Below are 23,596 nucleotides of genomic sequence, written 5' to 3'. Positions count from 1 at the left end.
CTCTGCTGCATCTGCCGCCTGCTAATTTAGTTGTTTGCACTAGCTTGCATCACTTCTTCTCTTCGTAATTAGGACAGTGATAAATATTCAGTTGATTTCTCTTTTGCATTTAATATTTCAGTAACATTTTCAATGTCATAGTTTGCCTGTGATCCTGGAAGAATGCCATAAACAAAACAATATTATTGACTTTCTTTTTCCTCTCCAAAGGCTAGCTTGGTAACTGCCACTTGCTTATTTCGCCCCCATATCTGTCTTTTGTGTATTCCTTTGAACTCCTGTAGTGCTCATTCTGTTTTATTTATTTACTAATTTCACATGCTAATAGCTTTCTCATGCTGCTGGTTGTTATGACTTTGTATGTTTATATCATCTCCGTAACTAGATTTTATTTGATAAGAACCTTATTTTAAACTTTTCTTCATGCTGCTCTTAACTGCCTATTCTGTTCTTTTGAAAACTATTTAACCATAATTCCCCATTGCCTTTTAACTTTTCAGAGCCACCCACTTCCACCTTTTGTCTAAGCCTTTTAAAATGCGCCCATTTATCACTTATCTTTTGTGATATGCTGTGACATAACTCTGTCAATTATTATCTCCCATTTTTTTATATTCTCAGCACTATATAATATTAAAAGTTGAAACGGTTCATCAAATGCAAACATATAAAATGAGTGCCATTCTGGTATTAAAATTAGAACTGCTTATGACCATTTAAAACACTTAGGGGCTATTAAAAATATATTTTCAAAGAGTATTACTCTTTGGAGAAATTTCATAATTACTAAAAAAAAACCAAGATGCAAAACTGAATGTTTAGCGTGGACGCAGTTTTTTTAAAAAAGCTATGTGAAGAAAACATTTCAGATGATTTCCAAATTTTCTAAATTGAGTGTATATTTTATCTTTAGAGAAAAAATAGCAGATGTTATTTAAAAAGCAATCAAAGGCAAATTGATCTTTAATGTGAATTAGACTCACTGTACACAGTAGCATGACAGGCAGTGGTTCTCTGTCCTGGATGTGGAGTCTCATCAGGGTCTCTGGCTGCAAGGCCTGGTGGCAGGTGTTCTGAGGGAAGCTCCAGGGACCTTCACACACGGGGTAGGAACCGCTGCTTGAGCCTGGCACGCACGGCCCTCCCTGTTGGCCGTGGTCGAGCGGGTATGTTTCACTTTGTTTGGGGGTCCTTTCTGCCTGTGCGTATGCAGGTGCCTGTGCTTCTGCTGTGAGCTTCCCCATTGCCGGAAGACCCGTCAATAAAATTGCTTGCTGCTGCTATGCATATCAGCTCTAAAGAGAGAGCTCCAGATAGTTGACCCCAAAATTTCTTAACATTTGGCCTTGAAATGAAGTTAAGCCATATCTATTCAAGGTAGATGGCCAGGCGCACACCAAAATTATTCTCCTTCCTAATGACGGAGTCTGGTTTCGAGTGGGGCTTTCATCCTCGTCTTACAGGGGCAGCCCTGGCATCGGGTGACCAGGACAGTAGACTTGTATTCTCTGCCTCTGGATAGCGAGAAACCCTTTCTGTAGAGCCGTGGTAAGTTGATAACAAAAAGCTGGATATTGCAAGGAGAAGCAGTTCTCTTTTGTGTGTTCCCATTAATAGAGAGAGCAGAGCGAGAGGTGGAGCTTGTATTCCAGCAGTTCTCTATGCCATGGACACTTTCCAGGAGGGCCTGCTATAAATCTGTATTTCCGGGTTCCCTGGAGAGAAGTTTGCAGACTGATGTTTAATTTCCCTCATTGATGTTATGAGAAGTGACCTGAATTTTCAATTCATATATCATGATTTTTTGGTAGAAAGGAGGAACTTTATACAGCTTCATATTTAAATGGCAGCCAGTTGCTTTTAGATGGTGCCATTGAAATATATCACATTTTAATTTTTTTCTGTTGTCATCTTCATTTTGACACTTAGAAGTCTTAAAGAAACGTTTAGTGATATTCTAGTTAAAATGTCACTCCCAATTTCTTTTCTAAATCTTGGCTATTACAGAGTTGGCAAAGTATTTTAGATTTGAAATATGTTAATAAAATTTTAGTTATGAGTTAAGGTATTTTCTTCAACAGAAACAGCCAGCTATGGCTAGAGTGCAATGCCAAAGAAGTGTAGATCCTTTATTTTGTTATAATGGAATCTTATTGGATTAGAAAACGTCTGAAATGAGCTCAGAGAACCTTCATTGTAGTGAGGCTTTCATTATAATAGCCTGATTTATATAGGTTGATTCTCATTATTATTATAAGTTCAATAAATTATTGCCTGAAGGAAAGCTTGAAAATTAAAGTTGATATGACATAGGTTGAAACTGAATAAATCAGAATTTTAAGATGATGGTAATAAGCCAGGATTTGTCTTAGGAAAATCTTTTCAAACCTGAATTATATTAATGAACTATCCCAAAAGTTAACCTTTGGAGAGTACCTTTACTAGAATTTCTTCTGGAATTTCCATTTTTCTTCATGTCCGACCTTGAACCTGTTCCTCCTGCTGAAGGCTGTTCTGCAGTGTGGGCTCCAATACTGACAAGATCTGTCCCCCTCTTGTTACTGCCAGCGGAGGAGCCCAAGTTATGACCACACTCGAGCTTCAGACTCTACAAATGAGGGGTTTGCCACCCACATTTCGGTGTGGGGGTCTATTTTCTGCCTAAGAGCTGATCCCCTCTCTGCCAAAACTGGGCTGAAGAGTGTACTGACCTGTAACAGATAAGGCTAGCTTGTGGCCTGTTTGCTGCTGAATGCTCAATCTTAACTGGACACGGCCTGACTCTGCACACTGGCTGGTCATTCTTTCTGTAGGTACCCCAAGTGGGGGGCCCCCATCTTTTTGAGTTATAAGAAATTTAAGATATTAGAACTGCATGTGTGGTGACCTACATCTCAATAGTGTACCTCTGTATCATACACGGTGCTGTAAACCAACATTACCTCAATAAGAAATAATGCAATTTTTGTACCCATAATTTAAAATTCATTTAGCATTTATCATAATTAAACTTTATTTAGCATTGAAGATTATGTAAATATAAAGAAAATAGAAAAAAATCAACTGCCAGCATTTGAATTTCATACCAGTTTTGAAAAATTAAGATTTTTTTCTTTTACTTCTGTCCTTTCAAAGATGTTAGAATTGAGATCCCATTTATCAGCATATTAAAAATGTTTTGCAATATATTGATGACTCTACTCAACTTAGAAATTTTGCAAAATAATAAAATCATTAAAAGTATATTTTAAAAGGACCGTGTATAGAGTAGTTTCATTTAAACCCCAGGAAACAAAATTAACTTCTATGACTGTTCAGAGTATTTGAAATGGTGAAAAAATGAACATGTCTTAATTACCTGCAAAAGGCATCTCCAGTTGCCAAGAGCTATGTATTTTCACAAATTTTCTCTCAGTTTAGGTTGGGAGTCTTTTCACATCTTCTGGTGCCCGGCTCACCCTTGAGCTCCAGCTGCACAGACTCTGCTCAAAATAACTTCCCTTCCATTCTTACTCAAAGAAAACCCTAAAATTATTTTAGAAATGTTAGCTTCCTCATTTAAAGTTTTCACTGCTTTTCAGAACTTTTCTGATTCTCAGAAATACCAAAACATTAAGCAAAATACCAAACATTATATATATACTAACCAGTTTTAATGAGACAGAATTTACTGTTTAAGAAGTTCCAGAGAATTCTAAGATCTTTCCCATCCTTTGTATGTATTTAGCAAGGCAAAACTCCCAGCAGAGATAGTTTCTTGCTGTGTTAATGAGTATATGCTTCTTTGCAAATAATTCTGTTAATACTCCTTAAACTATCAACTTGAGGTAGTCCAGTGAATTTGGTGGAAAACAGCTGTTATTGAGCCCTCTTTTTTCCCTCTTTTGATGGTCATGTGGGAAGTAAATTGTAGAACATGTTGATTTGAAATACCTTGGGACCAGTGTCAGAAGGAAAAGGATTCATTTAAATGGACAGAGCTCGCTAGCTGGAATCCCAAGAAAATTCTTCTTTGTGGTGATGTGTGTTTACTGATCCTGGTAAACTCAGTGAAACTAATGGGAAGCAGGGAGAAAAAGGGTTTTGCCACTGATTGGTGAATTCAGGTATTGGAATTGATTAAATCTCAGCAATATCTTGTTCCTTGGTGATAACCGTTCATAATGATTTGTCGATTTTTGCTTAAAAGAATGCTTAATTGAGATGAAAGTAAGTTTAAAGATTCTTCTTAAATTTCTACAAAGACTGAGCTGTATATTTAGTTTTGTATGGAAATGGAACTTGAGAGAAATGTAAGACTTACGAACTATTCTGAGAAGTTCTAAAACATTGCTAAAGCGTTTGATATAATCTTGCACATGATTATAAACCTAAGTATCAAAGCTATATTGTTTGGAAAGAAAAACTGAGTTGTTGTCTGTTTTGAAGGTTCATTGAAAATAGTTCAGTAATTTAACTACTTCTAATAGTAATTAACTTTTATGTTTTAAGGAACCTAGTGACAATGGACCTCTTTTTACCGAATTAAAGTTCTACCAGCGAGCTGCAAAACCAGAGCTAAGTAAGAAATACTCTGCACGTGTTTGCTCATTTTAAATGACCTTGGTTTCTTTTGTTTTATTTAAGCTGAAACTGGAGCTTTGGGTTTTATATTATGAGTTTTATTAGATTTTACTTCATATGTAATTTACTTAAATAAGATTTGTATGATCTCTTTAATGGGTTTGTTATGAAAAGATGCTACATGTGTTGATATATTGATGTATGGGTTAAAGTTAATAAATGAAATATGATTTAGGAAGTATTGGTATAAATAGAGAAAGAACCCTAACCCATGACTGTGGTTCAGGGATCTCCAGATCTTTTTGAGTGTTTTTCTAAACTCTGGAGAACAAAGATCGGGGGGCGGTAGGGGTGAGACTATTATAGCTAATGTGCTAGAAGAGGATGGTGTCGGGGGGAGAGGACTTCTCCAAGCTGCCTGTGTCCCTTCCGCCTGCCCCCGCCCCCAGCAGTCCAAGGAACTTCCTGGTGGGGTGGTATCAGGCTTGGGCGTCTCAAGGAAGGCTTCCATCTCCCCTCGAGCTTCGGAAGTTGAGACCTTTTAGAATGAGGTAAAAAAATACTTTAGGTTGAAGTAAAAAAACAGTCTTTTTGTGGAAGCAAGTAAATATTTACATAATGAGAGCTATTAATTGCAACTGGGGGCTTGGTTTGATTTTTAAAAAATGTTCTTTTTCAGATTTTCCTTTTGAAATCAAATTTTAGGGCAGGAGAGCAAAATTTTATAGGTTATTAAAACTGATTTGTTAAAATTACTTTTCATTTATTGGTTATCATTATTGTTCACTACCTTTTTATGAATAAATAAAAGTGAAATCTCATTGCATTATAGGTACATTTTGCTCTTAATGATTAAAATAATTATTTATGTTTAATAGAATTGAAATCACAAGCATCTGTTTTAACTTGTAGTTCAGAAATGGATTCGTACCCATAAGCTGAAGTACCTGGGTGTTCCTAAGTATTGGGGGTCTGGTCTCCATGATAAAAATGGAAAAAGGTAAAACTGTGTGTTTCATTTCTCTTCTTCCTTTCTTGAACATTCACTGTTCAGTTGGTTTATCCCAGAGTTCTTGGCCGAGCACCTGCAGTGGCGGTGCTCATCTTGGCCCCAGGGCAGCGAGCGGGTGCTAGGTATGCACCTCTGCCCTCTCATGCCGCAGCAACAGACTGCACCCACTCATGGTGTCCGCTCAGGCTGGGGGCCTGTCCACTCAGGCCAGGGGCCTGTCCACTGAGGGCCAGGGGAGCTGTCCACTCAGGCCAGAGGGCTCTCCACTCAGGGCCAGAGCAGTGCCACTGATGAGCCCAGCTCACAAGCAGGAACAGCCAGACATGCAGACAAGCAAAATGCTCCCTGTCCTTTTCGTGGAAGGCGGCTTCTTGAGGCTTCTGCGCAGCATTTCGTGCTGGCTGTGGCGTCTGCCCGTGGAGTGCTGCTCTTATGAGGTTGCAGTCTAGTGGCTGAGAAAGCGACAGGACCACAGCAGTTTGAGCAGAGTTAAGTGCTAGATTGTGTAGTGGTGACTTGTGTGTGTAGGAGTTCAGAGGCTCTTCCATAGCGGAGCTGGAGAAAACCCCGGTACTTGGATGCATACTTGACACTTAGAAAGCATTTCCAGATGAGGAGGTAGTGATACTGGAACCCAGATACCACTGGGCGAGATTGCAGTTGACTGGCCCGGTCAGGTGAGGTGTGGGCCTGGGCTTGGCTATGTTTCTCTGTGTCCTCCCAGCCAGGTGGGAGAGTCAGTACTCTGGAGCTGTGGAGAGGAGGGCGTGATAGCAAGGGCATCTTCCTGGCACATAAGACATGCTCAGTGAATGTCACTTGCAGCCATCATCATCATCATTGGTTTTGTTCTCTTATTATCTTCGTTTGGGACTGGAGACTTTCCTGAAGCACATTTTGCTTTATCATCTCTTTTGTGATAAAGCAGGGGTCCAACTAAACAGGGCTGGTGTGTGTGGCTCCAGCAACGTGACGGGACCTGGAGAGATGGAGGGGATGGAAGGGTGACTAGGCCAGCGGACAGGAGAGGACTTTCCACCGCGGACTGACTGTAGGGACTCCGGGCCAGTCGCTCCCAGGGCCTCTTCCTTCCTAGTGCTAACCTTACCTCTCGGGCTGTTCCTTCTATGACATGGGCTTGCTAGAAGTTTCTCCTTCTAAAAGGAGGCATCACTCAAAGTACTGATTTAATTTTTATCTTGAAGCTCTGAAATATCAATATTGTTCTTACAAGTAAAATGGAAAGTATGATTGTTCTTCCAGCCCACCTTCCCTGCTGGAGATTCTTCGTTTTCCCTGTAATTCATTTGAATGAATATGTATATACTGCTTAGAACTAGTGTTAGAATCATAAAAATATTCCCTGTCATCATTACTGAATCATTTATACTGATTTGTATTTTCCCATTATTTGCATTGTTTTACCTAAGTCCCCAGCAAAGAACAGGTGGGAGATTTTACTTTAGAGGAGTTACTTAGAAATAACTCTCATTTTACTTCGCAGTGGTAGGAGTATCCTTGCAGGAAAGTGTGAGATTTCTATGCAATATAAGGCACACGCTTCACTTCGTAGTTTAGAAATAGTGAGGTGATGGAGGGGTTTTATTTGGAGTAGCTGTGGAAGTGATCGATGAAAAACAAGCATTTACCCGATGTGTTGTATTTGTAGATTGCATGTTGTCAAGTGTTTTTAGCTCCCTTTCAGAATGTCAGCAGAGGTTCTAGTCTTATTACCCATATATTACTTTAATAATTACATACAGACTTTTTTTTATGTATGTATGACCCTGGTCCTATTCCTCAATCTTTCAAAGCAAAACAGGAAGTCAGGATTAATTGTTCCCCCGTGTCACCTTGGAGGTCAAGGTACTGGAAAATCTTACATGAATGAGTATGTTTTACCGCTGACTAATTGCATGACTTTGGACAAATTACTCTCCCTCCACAGGCATCAGGTATTTTGTTTATTAAGAGATGTTTAGACAAGCCATCTCTAATTCTCTTTCAATTCAAACATGATTAGAGTTCTGAAATTTTTGTTCAGCATGTTGTCTTTTAATGTTGGGTCTTGCTTCCCTATTGAACTCTACATATTGTATTTTAATCCTAGACACCTACAGTATGTAAGTGGGATTTTTATGTCCTACTGATGTTTGTTTATTGTGATATATTTAGTGTGATGGTTAAAAAGCATGGCCTCACTGCTTCCTCGAGGACAGAGTGCTGACCATTGATTTTCCTCTGTGGTGATATGGGCTAACAGAGCCCCCTCAGTGGGTGCTCCTGGCACTGGAACACCTAGTGCTCATGCCCTGCTCACACCAGAACTCAGAAGTGCTAGCGGGCTGCTGTTGTGATGACCAGGGTTCATCTTAGCCCCATTGGAAGGTGTAATTGATAATGCTGAATGATCTTGGTTTTTGTTGATTTTCAGACAAGCCAGAATCTGGAAAACTTGATAAAGTTAAAAGTGGTCCTCAGAGCAAAAGTTGAGTGGTGCTGCTGCAGCTAGGTGAGGCTTTTCAGTGTACGCGGAAACACGAGGGTGTGCTTCTCGAGTGCTCGGGAAGACTCTGCTCACTTGCCACCTGGGAAATTGGGGCCCAGAGAAGTACTGTGCTTGGCCGAGGTGACGTGGTGGTTCATGGCAAAGCCAAAACCTTCACATTTTCCCAGGATGTTGGCTGTTCCCCAAACATTGGCTGTTATTACATAAGTCTTTTTATACCATTTGAGCAATTTTATTGAATTTAGCTACTGTTGGAACATCTAACATTCTTGATTTTAACATAATACTAATACTGCTAAAGTTTGCCCTAAAAGTAGAGAAAAATAGTCATAGGAAGAAAGCTAATAGCTAAAACTTGACTATGAGAAAAATCAGTAATACTCTTACTTGGATTGTTTTGTCTTTACTGTGAATGACTTGGTGTCCCTTCGGTGAGCTTGCGCTGGACGCTGAGACGGGGGCCACTGCGAGGTGAGAGGCAGGACTGGACAGGAAGGGCTCTCAGCTCTGAGGTTTCTAGTTGGAATCAATTCTCGGGTGTTTCTCTCTTTCCGTCCCTCCCTCCTGTCCCCTCCTCCCCCCTCGCCTTTTTTTTTTTTTTTTTATTTATTTCTTTCTACTTGCTCACTAAACACTGCCTTGGAAAATTTGCTTTGAATGGAGAGTACTCCTTGCAAAGTAGGTTTTCCTGAGTTATATTTTGTTCATTGACTTTTCTTGTTTGTCTTCAGTTACAGGTTTATGATAATGGATCGCTTTGGGAGTGACCTTCAGAAAATATATGAAGCAAATGCCAAAAGGTTTTCTCGGAAAACTGTCTTGCAGCTAAGCTTAAGAATTGTATGTGAGCTACATTCTTGTTTATAATCTGGTAAAGGCTGGAGCTCGGTCCTCTGCTGGTTGGTGTTGGGTATTGCATTGATTAATTCTCTATGGTGCTTTTATAGCTGGATATTCTGGAATATATTCATGAGCATGAGTATGTACATGGAGATATCAAGGCCTCGAATCTTCTTTTGAGCTGCAAGAATCCTGACCAGGTAGTTTGACAACATTAATTTCTGCTATTGAAACCCTGTTGTTTGAAAACAAATAAGGTTGCTTTGAACTTTTGAACCCATGCAGAAGTTTTACTTTTGGAAGTAAATATGGTAATAAAAATATTTCTTCTTGACACTTTTATCTAGTTAACATTCTACATTTTTCATGCGATTTGTTGGCACTTTATCAACTTGGCTATTTTGCCCTAAATAATATTCTGAAGTAGTACTTGTGATACAAAATGAATTTCAAATAGCTATTTGGGGGTGGAAGCTTAAAATTATATAGTGCACCAATGAATTATGTTTGCCTGTCTGCTTTGTCATTTTTTTTATTTCCTTTGTTCAAGAAATCCATCAAATGTAAGTGTTCTGTTACTTGGAAAATTTGGTCTTTAACATGTTGATTATTCAAATCAATTGGTTTACAGAAATATCTTAGCTGTCTAAATTTGTATACCCTTAGTGTTTGGAATTTAAATGTGCATTTTTTAAGTTTATTGCATTCTCATAATTTTTACTTTTTAGGGGAAGGAGGAAAGCTAGTGTTACTATCCCTTTACTTGGGTCAGTTTAGTTGGAGTAGACGTAGACAGTTTTCTGGTAGCTGCTTTCATGATTTTGGTAAGTAAGGGTTAGTTGGCGCTCAGTCCTGGGCCGCCATACTTAATACATCCTTTGTGTGTCCTCACCTTTTACTTGATCTCATAAGAGGAATGTTAAGCATTCGATGCTCTAGACCACATTCTTTTTCTCAAATCTGCCTTTAACTTCCTCTTAGTATCCTTTGTCTCTTCTTTTTTTTTATCATCTCCTATATTTGCTTCCTTTCCTCCATCTCTCTGTGGTGGCTGTACAGAGTCTGTATACACAGAGCAGAACAAAGTTGCTGTGTTAAAGCTTCTCTTGGGGAAATATTAAAGGCATTCACAGAATTTCCAGCCGTCTTGTTTGAGATGCTTTTAGGTCAAAAAAAGGCGTAGCTAAGACTCTGCATGATCAGGGTCTATTAATTGAAGCAGGCTGGATTTGTACAACATAATAAATGAAAGATGCAGCTTTACTTCACTTTGTGGTTGACCACGACTTGCTGCCTTTTGTTTATATGGAAATATTTTTGCAGCTCTGTTATCCTTCAGGCATCCGGGTGGCATTATTTTTCTATTATTATATGTTTGTGCTAGATCCAGCCCCATACTTGTATTTCCGTTTCCTCTTGTGACCAAATGCATACATTTGCGAGACAGATACCCAGAATTCAAAATGTAGTGTGTGGCTATATATATAATAGAAGAAAGCAAATTTGTTAAGCTTTGTTTGCTAACGCGACCCACATGTCCATGCCCACAAATATGTGTGTGTGATATTAAAATTTAGTTCTAATTAAGAAGACTTGACTTCAACATTTAAATACATGTGGATAAAAGCCTCATCAAAAAGTTCTTCAGGTCACTGTTATAATCTACAAACTCTTTTCATAAAGTGACTTGGAAGGTGCTTATTACAAGTAGAGCAGCATCGAGCCTCAGCCTGGTTGGCAGTCTTGTCACCCGTGGCGGCTGTGCGGCAGCAAGTACAGCAAGTGCCGGTGGTTTGTTTGGTGCTTGATTTTGTTTCAGACTTTGTGACAGAAAGCAGAAAGTCCTTGCTCAAGCTGAGGAACACGCTTAGTTACAAGTGTAATACATACTTGTCTAAAGAAGTACATAAAGTCAAGCGATTTATCTGCACTGTCGCGACAGGGTCTTTGAGCGTTTTTCTTTAAATAACTGTCTTTCACAGTTGAGTATCTGCTGTTGTTTGCATATTGGGTCTCACTTGTTAGGTTACTCAGGTGTGACCTTGTAGCAGAATCTACCCTCGAGTGACAATATTTTGTTTCTGGACACTGAGAACGGTCATGTGTAATCATTCTAGCTTTCTTTGTTTTGGTGCTTGGAAACTTATAGGTGTTCTTGGTAGATTATGGCCTTGCTTATCGGTACTGCCCAGAAGGAATTCACAAAGAATACAAAGAAGACCCTAAGAGGTGCCACGATGGCACTCTCGAGTTCACCAGCATCGACGCGCACAATGGCGTGGGTACGTCGGCCCCGCAACGAGATTCACGCCTCATGTCCCAGCCAGATACTTATCTCTGCGTGAGCAGATCAGAATTGAAGGGGCAAGGTGGGGTGAGGAAGACGGGGGAGGCTGTGAATTCCTGCCTCCCCCTTAAAGTGCTAGGATTTTAGGTGCTTCAGGCCACTGCAGGGAGGACTTCCTTTTGGTTTTATTTGGCTTACTTGAATGTTGGGGTTACCCCTCCACCAAGTCTGTAGATTTCTTATTCAGCAACTTTATAACAGGAAAACTTTTTTTGTCTGTTAAAAGTGAGCCAATTTCTTCATTGGTCATTTCTTTTTTCTGTGCCCAACACCGTGGAGGAGCCAAAATCCCTAATTCTCTGGTCTTTTAATAGCCTGTGGCCTTTTTAATACTTCAGGTTTTCCAAGGGCAGCATTAAATGTGCCACTGCTTTATAATTTATTTCCTAGACTAACAGCCTCTGTTTGAAACTCTAGACTAGTTTGCCAGTTTGGACTTTAAAGTAAATTTTAAGGAGGTAAATTATTTCTTTTTTCACTCTCCAGTGTTCAATATATTTTCATTCAGTGGAGTCACAGTTTTTATGATGAGAAACAGACTGTAAATGGGCTGTTTGCCCTTAAAGCTTTATATACACTTGAAGTTATATCTTAGAAATTATTTCTATACTTAACCTGCCTCTTTTGCATTCATAGCCCCTTCAAGACGTGGCGATTTGGAAATACTTGGTTACTGCATGATCCAGTGGCTTAGTGGCCATCTTCCTTGGGAGGATAATTTGAAAGATCCTAACTATGTTAGAGATTCCAAAATTAGGTAATGGAAAACTTGTAATAAATTATTTGGGGCAAAAATCATGATAAGGCAAGTGTGTTTCTGTCAGTCTCACAGGAACTACAGTACTGCGGTACTGCAGTAGAAGCAGGGCTAGGCGTGCTGAAGGGCAGCTGGCTGGGGCTCCGGCCCGCTGAGGTCGGCCTCGCACAGCGCTGCCTGCGGCCTGTTGTGAAATAGCAGCGACTTTCTGTGCAGTCAAGCTTCAAACAATGACTCATTCTTTAATTTTTAACAGATACAGAGAAAATATTGCGGGTTTGATGGACAAATGTTTTCCTGAGAAAAACAAGCCAGGTAGGAGAAGACTTTGCAAATGTTTACAGGGATTTTGTTGTGAGAAAAAAAAGTCTCCATGTCCATGGATCGCCCTTAATGTAAGAGCCTGGGTGTCATTAGTGCTGTTGCTGTGTTGGGGCCTGCTCGCACCAAAACACACTCCCCTTTCCAGAAGTGGACGCTGGAGCTTCAGTCCCCTGTTGGGCATGCGAGGCTTCAGGAACCAGGTCTCGACTTGTTTTCAATGGGGTTGTTCATTCACGTGCCAGGGACGAGGGGCAGGCCTGAGAGCAAAACAAATTAGATTCCTGTCTTCGTGAGACTGGGGCTGTCGTTAAGAGAGACAGTAAATGAATGACTGAATTTTACAGGGAATAGAATTAGAGGGTGGGGGGATGGGATCAGGAGTAAAGTGGGGGGATGACTGGAATTTTAAGGAGTAGGGCCAGGTGTGGCCTCATTGAGAAGGGGCCACTGAGCAGTTGTGGGTGGTTGCAGGGAGCGAGCTGTGGGAGGGCTGGGAAGAGCTTCCTAAGCAGAGGAGCCTTGGTGCCTACTGTACTGGAGAAATTCTCCCTTGTAGGCCACAGCGGGGCTTTGGCTGTGACTTGTAGCAAGTGTGTAAGGCTTGAAGTGGAAGAGTGATGTGAACTGTCCATCCAGAGGAGTCCTCTGCAGCTTCTGTTTTGAGGGTAGACCGCCGTGGAGCGAGATGGGGCATCAGCAGGAGTAGGGTATAGTTGGGGTCACTGTGGTAATCCAAGTGGGAGATGGGAGTGGAGAAGAGATTTGGGATTTATTTGCAGTTCTTTTCAAGTCTTTGTGCATTTGTCTCCCTTTTGGAGAGGTCTCCTCTTGCCTTATTCTGCTTAAAATTGTAATCTCCCAACCACGTCAAGAAATACAATGTTACAGACTTAATAGAATCCCCTCCTTGTGTCTCCTAACAGTCAGGAGCCTCTCCCTCTGGACTAACACATCTCCAGCCTAACTTCCAATATCAGAGATTTGGTTTTGAAATGTAGAGAAATGCAATCATAAACAAGACATAAAATCCCTGCCCTCATGAAATTGACCTTCTAGTTCTGTCGGGCCTTTTTCTTTTATTTGGTTTTGTAGTTATAAAGTTTATTCCCATAATTGCAGGGTTTTTTTTTTTGTTGTTGTTGATTTTTTCTTTAAAGATTTATTTTATTTATACAAGAACCGGGGTATAGGCCAGAGGTATGGGGGGGTGAGAGGATCCACCAGAGACAGAGTGGGGAACAGAACAGGCAGACTGACTGAAATACACTGCTGGCGGCGAGACAGCGGGCGAGACAGGGGAGGTCTGCTTGCCATGTGGGTTGCTCTGAGGCCAGCGGGGATCGAACCAGCACTGTAGAGGCTGCGGACAACCTCATAGCTCAACCGCCTGCGCCATGAGGGAGGTCCTGTTGTTGATTTTTAAATTTTATTGAGGAATAATTGATAAATATGGTTCTATGATTTGACCCATATGTGTCGGGTGATTACCAAGATCAAGATAATGAACACACTTCTCACCTCGTGTGTTTAACAGTTACTTCTGTGGTGAGAAACTGGCTGTGGTCTTGTCAGCCAGCCACCGTGCTGGACAGTAGCTCCTCAGACAACCACTGCTGCACGCTTATTCATCTCATTTGTTCGTTTCCCTTTCTGCTTGGGGTTCCAGTGCATTTGTGTACTGTCTCGATCTGTTCTGTTGAGTTGTTTCCACTTTTTGGCAGTTACAACGTGTCAGTCACACACAGAGGTGCACAGTTACCTGCAGCTGATTGTTCTTTGCTTACATGGGGAGGAGTCTGCTTTCTTCCCTACCCCCGTGTTTCCATCCAGTTGACCCAACGTCCCTGCTTGAAAAGACCTTTCTCTCCATGTGATGTCACTTCTTGTAAATCAAGTGTGGATCTGTTTCTGGACTCACCACTCTGTCCTTTTTTTTTTTTTTTTTTTTTGGGCCACACTGTCTTCATTCCTGGGTCTTGATCTTAAGTCTCATTGGCTGCTGTTCTGGTATTCTGGCACTGCTGTTCTCCAAACTTGACCGTGCCATTTGCTCTTCCAGGCTCTCATGTCTGTGCAGCCTCAGAATCACCTTGCCAGTTCCCCAAGCATCCTGTCCCTCCTTGGCTTGCTGGAGCGGGAGTGGGTTGCACTCACTGCAGACTCATGGGGGAGCTTTGTCTTGTCATGTTTATGCTGTTGTCTTCCAGTCTGCTAAGGTGCTGTCTTTAATTTCCCTCAACTGTATTTTATAGTTTTCTCTGCAAAAAAAAAAAAATCTTGCCCATCTTTAATTTTTTGTGCTGTTCTGGTGTTTTTATAAATGATATTTTAAAAATTTTATTTTGCAACCTTATTTCAACATATAGAAACAGATTTTTATGTATTTTCTGGTATTCTGTGACCCTGTTAAATTTACCTACTAGTTCCAGTAGGTTTTGTTTTTTTTTTTAAATAGATTCCGTGGGGCCTTCTACTTAACTCTCTTGTTGGTGAATGAACTGTTTTTTGGTTTCATTCCGTTCTGTTTTTTTGTCTTGCCTAATTTGCTAGCTAAAAGCATACCTGGCTGTTACACTGAAGAGAAGTGGAGAAAGTGGACATCCTTGCCATTTTCCTCTATCAGAGGAAAGCTTTCAGCGTTTGCCACGCGTGGTGATGTTTACTTTAGGTCTCTACTTAATAAATCTTTGAATGAATGAGTGAGATGGGTGAGGGGGGATGAGAGAGAGAGAGAGAGAGAGAGAGAGAGAGAGAGAGAGAGTGTGTGTGTGTGTGTGTGTGTGTGTGCGCGCGCGCGCACACAGCACTGAGATGTCTGACTTACTGGATGTGGGAAGATCCCGGCTTGTGGAGTAGCTGGGACAGGGGAACTGCAGGGGGTGCAGGAGTTTGAATTAGGATTTGAGATGACAGTTGCACACCCAGGGGCCAGTGTGAGGCAAGTCTGGAAGTCGGGAGGCCAGGTTAGAGGCAGGTGTGCGCGTCACTCATCTCCGAGGGCCTTTCAGTGTTGAGAAGTGTCTCTCTCGACTAATAAGATTTCATTCATGGGTGTGGTTTAGCCTCAGTGTGACAGTCTTTCAGAAACCCCTTTTTTCTCTTTTATGGGAAAACGAGTCCTGGGCTTTTTTCTCCTTCCACCTATTTTTAGTATGTTTTATTTCTCATTCACACAAAAAAATGCAGTTGTCTTCTGAAGACCTAATAGCTTTCATGGCAAGAAAAATATTGCTATTATATTAATTGTATATTTAGGACATTTTGTTTCATAATCTTTATTCTAGGTCCTTTCATTTTTTAATAGCTTTTTACAAATTATAGCATTTATTTCTGTATGTATTTAAAATATGTCTTCTTACAGTTTCAGAAATTTTTTTACTTTGTATCTCAAAATAAATTTTTTATTTCACTTCTCTGACAGTTCCTGAGTTTAGAAGTACTTTCTATTGAGGAAGTATGGGATAGAAAAAATTTGTTTGTATTCTAATTTGACTATAATCATGAATTCTTTTATTAGATGTAAGAGGTAAATGTATTCATACTAAAAAAATTGCACAAAAATTGTTACTCTTTTAGGTGAAATTGCTAAATATCTGGAAACAGTGAAGTTACTGGACTATGCTGAAAAACCTCTTTATCAGAATTTACGAGACATTCTTCTGCAAGGACTGAAAGCCATCGGAAGTAAGGATGACGGCAAACTGGACCTCAGCGTTGTGGAGAATGGAGGCTTGAAAGCAAGACCAATAACAAAGGTGAATTTCATTATTGAGATACATTTTGGGTTTCCTATGATTATAATTGCAACAAATACTAATTTTAGGAAATTAAATCAGTAACTCAGTAAAGAAAATAATAACTGATTGTCAATTAAATATTTATCATGTTATATAAAGGCAGAACTCTTTATTACACAGAAAAATGTATAGAGGAGTGTAGGAAGAATGAATATTTGCATTCTTGTGTCTGGCTGTTACTCCCTGGCGGGGGTGTTGATGAGGTAGGCAGGCCACAGTCTGTGTGTTGTCTTTTCTTCCACATCACCCCCAAGGGGTTCCCTGTTTGTGTGGCCAAAACTAGTATATAGGAAGCTACTGTTTAGTCACCATTGAGAACTCCCGTTTTATTTATTTATTTTATACAAGAACTGGGGTATAGGCCAGAGGCACGGGAGAATGAGAGGATTCACTAGAGACAGAGTGGGGGAACAGAACAGGCAGACTGACTGAAATACACTGCTGAGGGGAGCAGTGGCGAGACAGGAGAGGTCTGCCACGCCATGTGGGTATCTCCCTGGCCTGCCGGGAATCGAACCCGTGCTGCAGAGGCTGCGGACAGCTTCACGGCGCTGCGCTCAACCTGCTGCGCCACCGGGGAGGCCCTATTATTGATTATTTTTGATAATCAAATTGCTGATTATTGATTTTCTTTATGCTATGAAGTTATTTAATGACGTGTACTAGATGGAAAAGGAAAACTACTTTTAGAAGAATTTTTTTTATATTATTGATCTCTTTTACTGTTGTTCACTGTAAATTCTAGTAGATTCCTTTGAAACCTCATATTTCAAACTTTGAGAAAGGGTCAAAAACAAAATTTCTCACTTTAAAATAAGAAGAACAGCAAGAGAGTTTTGCGGTTCTTTTTAACTGACAGGAAATAGGCATTTTGAAATTGGACCAGGAATTGACTTTTTTTGACAATCGTAGGTCTTTGTAATTTCACTACAGAAACTGAAATTATGCACGTGATCTATATATGCACTTTCTCTTACATGTTTTGTCTTAATTGCATCTCCTCCATTTTTGTGGTCCCAAGTGTGCTGACGGCCACGTCCAGCTTGGAAATGAAGAGGGTACAGTGGGAGCCTGAGTGGAATTTTCCAGAAAGGTGGAAAACCTAGAGTGGCGCGTGTATGCTGCGTGTTCATTTTTATAGTTGGCTTTTGTAGTTTTTCCCTAAAACTTTGCTGACTTGAGAAGTGAAGCCTCTGCTGCTCTTGCTTCCTCTGCGGGTCAGGTGGCTGTGGCTGGAGTTGTTGCTGGAGAAAGCGTGTTTTCTGCCGGTCGGCTCACTTTACAGCTGAGCGGGCCGGCCTCTGCGGCCCTGTCACTCTCTTTTGTCCTTGGTGGGAAGTTTCCAGTTGGATCATCCCTACACGTGTAAACCTTCATTTAGAGAGAAAAAATAAATACCAGGTGAAACTATTTGGAGATTTTCTTCATTGGTTCACTGCTCTCTCCCCCTGTCACTCACACAGGCTGTTCTTCGTATGGAAAAGACAGTAGTGAAAGGGAAGGTCAGGGTCATGGAGCTCCATGGTAGCAATAGAACTGTGGAGGTATCATCCTCTTGTTGGCCGCTTGTCTTTTTGTGTGTAAAGTGAAAGAATTGGATTAGCTGGGAGTTTTTAAGCTTTTCTTTGTTTTAAGCCCCGGAACATTTTCTTCAAATAAATTGTAAATGCCTGAATCTAAAACAGGTAAGGGCAGAGTTCCATTGGCTGAAAAGTTGGGAACTCCCAATAAGCAAAAACTATATATTTTGAGAAGTTACTAGTCTTTCCCCCACCTACGATTACCCCCTTTTTAGCAGGGATATATAATTGAGGTACATATCTTGCTTTTATTCCCAGGAACCTGATGCTTAGCCATAGAAACTATATCAGTCCTTAATTAGCATATTGCTTCCTCTTTTCCTTTGTCATACTTTTTAAAAACTTTTTAAAATAGTATATGCTCTTCATGTTTATCAGGCTCAGATCTCTTTTTGGAATCAATTCAATATAAATTTCTCTTTACATTCCTGAGACATAGCCATTACGGTAAAACCTATATGAATTGATGAACAATGGAATGAAACACGTTTTTCATCCATTTTTTTTTTAATAGCCATGCTCAATTATGGTATAGTGTACTTGGAAGCCAGAGTGAAATATGAATTTACCCACTTGGAAATGTCTTCAGCCTTTGTAGCCTCATCGTTTTATTTCAGGCACATAATTTTGGAATGACAAGAAGCTGAAAAAGAAAGAGACTAAACATTAACGTGTCCTTATAAAGTACATAGCCAAAGATTTTCTTTGTTGATTTGAACTGAACGCTTCCATTAGAATCTGGCTGCATAGCCCAACAGTTATTGGATTCAGGGTCTACTCTTAAATTAGTATCCAGCAATTATGTTTAAGGTCTAATTTATGTACCTGGTCTAGGCTAGCTCTCTGGGGCTACAAAGATCAATACCATGTAGTTCCATCCTTAAAGAATTCCACCCTGTCCCATCTAGGTTAGAACAGCTTAATTTACTGGAAAGAACTCAGCAAGGTAAAAGGACATTAATACCTCCATTAGCTATTTTCTTGTAGGGTTTTGCTCAAACCAACAAAAGGGACTGTTTATTAGATTCTCTTGGGGCCCATCCTTGGATACTCGTTGTGTAGGCTTAGGATGTGACCCGGAGCTTTGTGTTTCAGTCTTCACTTCTAGACAGCATGTATATCCCCCTGTGAATGGTGTGTACATACCCTTCTCTCCACCTCCATTTTTTTAAAGTTAATACTAGTTAGTTGGTATTTCTGGAATTTTTTTGAAAAATCATTAACCATTGTTAGATAAATCCCTGCTGGCACTCAGTCAGGAACAAGGTTCAGAGGGCTGAATGAGAGCAAGGGCTTTCCAGGGCAAGGCGGCGGCCTGCATCAGCTCTGTGGGTGGCTTCCTGTCCCTGAGGTGACTGAGCCTCACTCGGAACACAGTTTATACCATGTAGCCCATGCACCCTCTAAATTTGGTGAAAATCGATCGAGCCATTTTATCATGGTAGAGTAGTAGTAGAGAGTATTTTCATTATATAGTATATGCTGTTGAAGTCAATACATTTTCTGTTTTCTAACTGTAGGTTGGCCTTAGTTGTGCAGTAAGCGGATTCAGTGGTTACAAGGTTCTTTACCATGGGTGCCTCCTTGTTGAGCTCTTTATTTTGAATCTTGTCTCATATTGCTGGATTTTGTGGAGTGGCCTTTCCTCCCTAAATTTTTAAGTGAGATTTTGATATATGTACAGAAAGGAGCAACAGTAAATGTGGAATTGAGGTTTACGCAGTGAACATATGCACTTAATTTATCTAGACCAACATGTGGAGAGCATCCTAGAAATCTCTCTTATGCCCTCCCCTCGGTCATTATGTCCTCGTTAAGAGTAATTGGTATTTTGAGTTCCAACACCATAGTTTTCCATTAAAAAAATGAATAGTAGTAGCACCAAACAATAAGTATTCGTCTGTGTCGGTGTTTCATTTGTGTGTCTGAATTTCTACATGGTTGTGTGTGGCAGGGGCTTTTTGTTTTTCATCGCTGCATAGTACTCCATTGTGTAACCACATCATCATCATTTGTGCTTTCTCCTATTGATGAGTGTTTGAACTGTTTGAACTGTTTCCAGTTCTTGATGACTGCAGTAATATTATTTAACAACATTATTTTAATGCCTTTGAGGAAACATTTCTTATGGAATGGGTAATGCATAGTAGAATTATTGGGACACAGGGATCATGTTGTTCAGTTTTAGTGGATTCTACCAAGTAGTTTTACAGAACAGCTACCTCAGGTCACAGTACCATCAACTTACAGTTTCTCACTGACACTAGCTCTCACATTATATTTAATTTGACCTATTTTGGAGGATGCGTACTGGTACTTTATGATTTTAAGTACCTTTCATATGCCCATCAGTCTTGATTATGTTTGTGAGGTGCATTTCAAGTCTTTGTTCATTAAAAAAAAATAGTGTTGCCTATTTTCTTTAAGTTTGCCAGAGTCCATCCATTACCTTGTATATATGCATTATATGTACTGCACGTCAACAGTTCTTATAAACCTTCCAGCCAGTAGATCACCTTTTCACTTTCTTAATTTGGTATGTTTTGATGAACAGAAGTTCTTCATTTAAATATTCTTCATTCAGTCCTTTTATTAGTGGTTAGTGCTTTTTGTATTCTAGTTTCAGAAAGTTGTCTACATCAAGGTCACAGAGATAGTTCTGTTAAGTCTACAGTATATAATAGAAACTGACTTGAGTGTGGTGTGAGTCAGTCTTTGGATGTCTAGTGGATCTGAATAGGTTTCTTGAAAAGACTGTACTGTCTACAGAGCATGAATCGTCTCTCAGAAAGCCACATGGGGTTCGGTGTGTTCTGGTGGCTCTGTTCTGCGCGATGGGGCTGCTCACCATTCTGTGCCAGTGCCGCAGAGGTGGAACTACTGACCTCATGATGATGTCTGCATGCAGGTCCCTCGACTTTGTTCTTCACGATTGTCCTTGATGTTCTGGGGCCTTTGACTTTACATATACCTTTTATTTTATTTTTTTAAGATTTATTTATTTATGCATATAAGAACTGGGGTATAGGCCAGGCGGGTGAGAGCATTCACTGTAGACAGAGTGGGGAGCAGAACAGGAAGATTGACTGAAATACACTGCTGAGGGGAGCAGTGGGCGAGTCAGAAGAGGTCTGCTGTGCCTATACCTTTTAGAATCAACTTAATAATTTGCACAAAAATAGTTTTGGAATTTTGATTGAGATTGCATTGACTTCCCATCACTTGTGGAAAAACTGTTACCTTTACAAGATTCATTTCTGACCCATGAATGTGGCATTCCCATATCATGTTAGGTGTTCTTTAGTCCGTCTTAGTCATGTTCGTAGTCGTCTCTCTCTGTGTAGAGACTAAACACATCTTCTGACTGCATATAAATCCTATAGTGGAGGTTGGGAGTCTGTTCTTAAGGGGACTTCAGTGAACTTGTGTCATTCCCTAAGAACCTTATTCATGTGTGGCTTGAGCTCATTTATTTTTCCACCAGTATGGATATAGAGTTTGGTTTTCATTGAAATATTTATCTTAATAAATATCAGCTTTTCTACTTTGCAGTGTTATAGCTCCAGGATCGTGAGCTTTTAATTCTTACTCTGAGAATTCCGTGGGGACTCCTTGGTGCTCCCTGTTGGTGATAGGATCTCAGCCCTGTGAGCTTCAGGTTATCACTGAGCATTGGTGAGTGCTCTGTGTTCTGTCAGTGCTTTGCAGCATCTGTTCACACTTGGTAGCATTGAAGTTCAGAAAAGATCAGGTGACTTGTCCAGGCCCATGCGTCCTTATTATTATTATGTATTTCTGTTTTTTTTCCCCAAAGATTGATTTATTTATGCATACAAGAACTGGGTTACAGGCCAGAGGTGACTGGGGTGAGAGGATTCACCAGGGTGGGGAACAGAACAAGCAGATTTTTGCTAAATCCACTGCTGAGGGGAGCAGTGGGGAGACAGGAGAGGTCTGCTGCGCCATGTGGGTCAGCTGCCTGGCCGGCTGTGGATCAAACTCGTGCTGCAGAGGCTATGGTCAGTTCCACAGTGCTTGTACTCAACCCCTTGCGCCACCTGGAAGAGCCTATTATGTATTTCTAGAGCTTTTTTCCTCAGAGGAATTCAAGATACTTGAAAAGCATCTAGTGATTTTAGGCATAAATATTAAAGGCATTCAAAACAACTAGCTACCCATTTGCCACTCCCCATAAATTGTCATTGAAGCACCTTAACTTTGCTAAAAAGTTTTGACTTTAATGGGGCAGGTCGTGGAGCCTATAGAGGGAAAGATGAATGAAGAGGTATTAGTTCCGACATAGACGTGTACAGCGACAGACTAGTTTTCCGGGCCTTAGTTTTATTGGATCTCAAGAAACAGTTTTCAGCTTGTTAAGTGACTGCACATTTGATCACGTTGAAACTTCATGGTCCTTGTGATACAAATGACATTAGAATCATGAGAGTCTGCCGTTGCTGGTAAGTTGAAGTCAGGTTTACTGTTTGCAAAAGATCTGTTGGGAGATCTTTCCAGACTATGATTGCCATACTTCACAGGAAGTGAAGTCCAGGACAGTGCAGTTGGCAAGCCTGTGATTAGGGCTGCCTGTTTCAGCTCATTTACTGAGTGTTTTTCCTGGCAGGGCAGCGACAGTAGGGCTCTAAGGCAGCTCTCACTCCAGTTCCTCAGTAGGCCAAACCCCAGCCACATTAGGCCTGCTTTGGGAAAGCAGTGTTTTTGCTACAAAATGTGTCACTTGTGGAGCAAGGAGCAGTTATCTCTGCGCATCTGCATGCTGTCCGAGCCTGCAGTGACTCATTTGGTCAGTCCTAGGGCAAGTGAGTGTTCACTGGGCAGCTTCAGATACAGTGCAGGCTGGGACTTCGGGAGAGGGTAAGAGGCTTCTTGAGATAAGGATAGTAAGTTCTAAGAGGTGCTAACTGAAACATACTCCAGAGATGAGGTCAGATATCCCAGGAGTTCCAAACAAAAATAGTAAAACTGAGAGAATAAGACCTTGGATACGGAAGGTAAACTCTGAGAAAAAGGTTTAAATACCCCTAGACACCGGCCCACAACAGCTTCCTTGCCTCTCCCAAGTACAGCGCACCTGGGAGTCCTTACTTTCTTCCTTTAAACTTTCTTAAAGTTTGTTTCTCTCTGATTACTTACCAAAAAAATCTGCGAATTCCTTTTTACAGCTTCGTGGACAAGAACCTGTGGTGGTTCAAGGGCTAGATTAACAGCGCACACCGTCATCATTGGCACACTCATGAGCTAGCAGTGGTTTTTTTCTGTCCCCATTTTCAGATATTTATGGTCATTTCTTCCTGGTGTTGAAAGGGCCGGGTAGCTGGTCTGCTGAAGGACGTGTGTATTCCAAACTTAGTGTGAGTCATGTACTGAGACCTTCTCTTTTGTGTCTTTCTGTCAAACCTGTTGTAATTAGAAAAATTACTTGATTTGTACTTCCTCTTCCTACTCCAGAGTAGATAGCTGCAAGTGTTTACAGGAGAGAGCTACATTTAAGCAAACAAACAGTAACAGCAACAACAAACAAAATGGAGTGAAAATCACGCTGGGTCCCATTACAGATGCGTTGAGACTCACAGAATGAAATTGTGCGTGGGGCGTGCATGGGATGTAGACTGAAGAAGACTCAGTTATGGGCCAGAAATGGTCTCTGATGGGGCTTGCATGGTGTAGAGTAAGGTAAAAAGCATCAGGCTTTTCAGCCCTCCCACCATTAGGATAGATGACGGAACCCTGCGGTCCCGAATGCATGCCTGATGGCGGGCACCTGGAGTAGGGTGTGGGCACATGTAGACGGGATTCATCTGGGCTGAGACTGGGCTTTTAAGGGTGGCGTCACGGGGACGCCAGTA

The 23,596-nt window shown here is 40.8% G+C and overlaps 1 protein-coding gene across 2 annotated transcripts in view; it reads left to right on the top strand.

Annotated features, from left to right (window-relative positions):
• The window catches only part of VRK1 (VRK serine/threonine kinase 1), a 69,090-nt gene that overhangs the window by 33,257 nt on the left and 12,237 nt on the right, over positions 1 to 23,596 (top strand). For both annotated transcript variants that reach the window (XM_054692503.1, XM_037503933.2), the window contains exons 4-11: positions 4,492 to 4,561; positions 5,476 to 5,563; positions 8,816 to 8,924; positions 9,032 to 9,124; positions 11,074 to 11,206; positions 11,908 to 12,028; positions 12,285 to 12,343; positions 15,929 to 16,107. In XM_054692503.1, coding sequence (XP_054548478.1) covers positions 4,492 to 4,561; positions 5,476 to 5,563; positions 8,816 to 8,924; positions 9,032 to 9,124; positions 11,074 to 11,206; positions 11,908 to 12,028; positions 12,285 to 12,343; positions 15,929 to 16,107 — 852 coding nt within the window. The remainder of the gene's footprint in view (positions 1 to 4,491; positions 4,562 to 5,475; positions 5,564 to 8,815; positions 8,925 to 9,031; positions 9,125 to 11,073; positions 11,207 to 11,907; positions 12,029 to 12,284; positions 12,344 to 15,928; positions 16,108 to 23,596) is intronic.

Source organism: Talpa occidentalis, unplaced genomic scaffold (genome assembly GCF_014898055.3).
Source record: "Talpa occidentalis isolate TD23 unplaced genomic scaffold, MPIMG_talOcc4v2.1 talOcc4.11, whole genome shotgun sequence".
NCBI lineage: Eukaryota > Metazoa > Chordata > Mammalia > Eulipotyphla > Talpidae > Talpa > Talpa occidentalis.
Note: the sequence above shows the minus strand (reverse complement) of the source record. Positions and strands in the feature narration are given on the sequence as shown.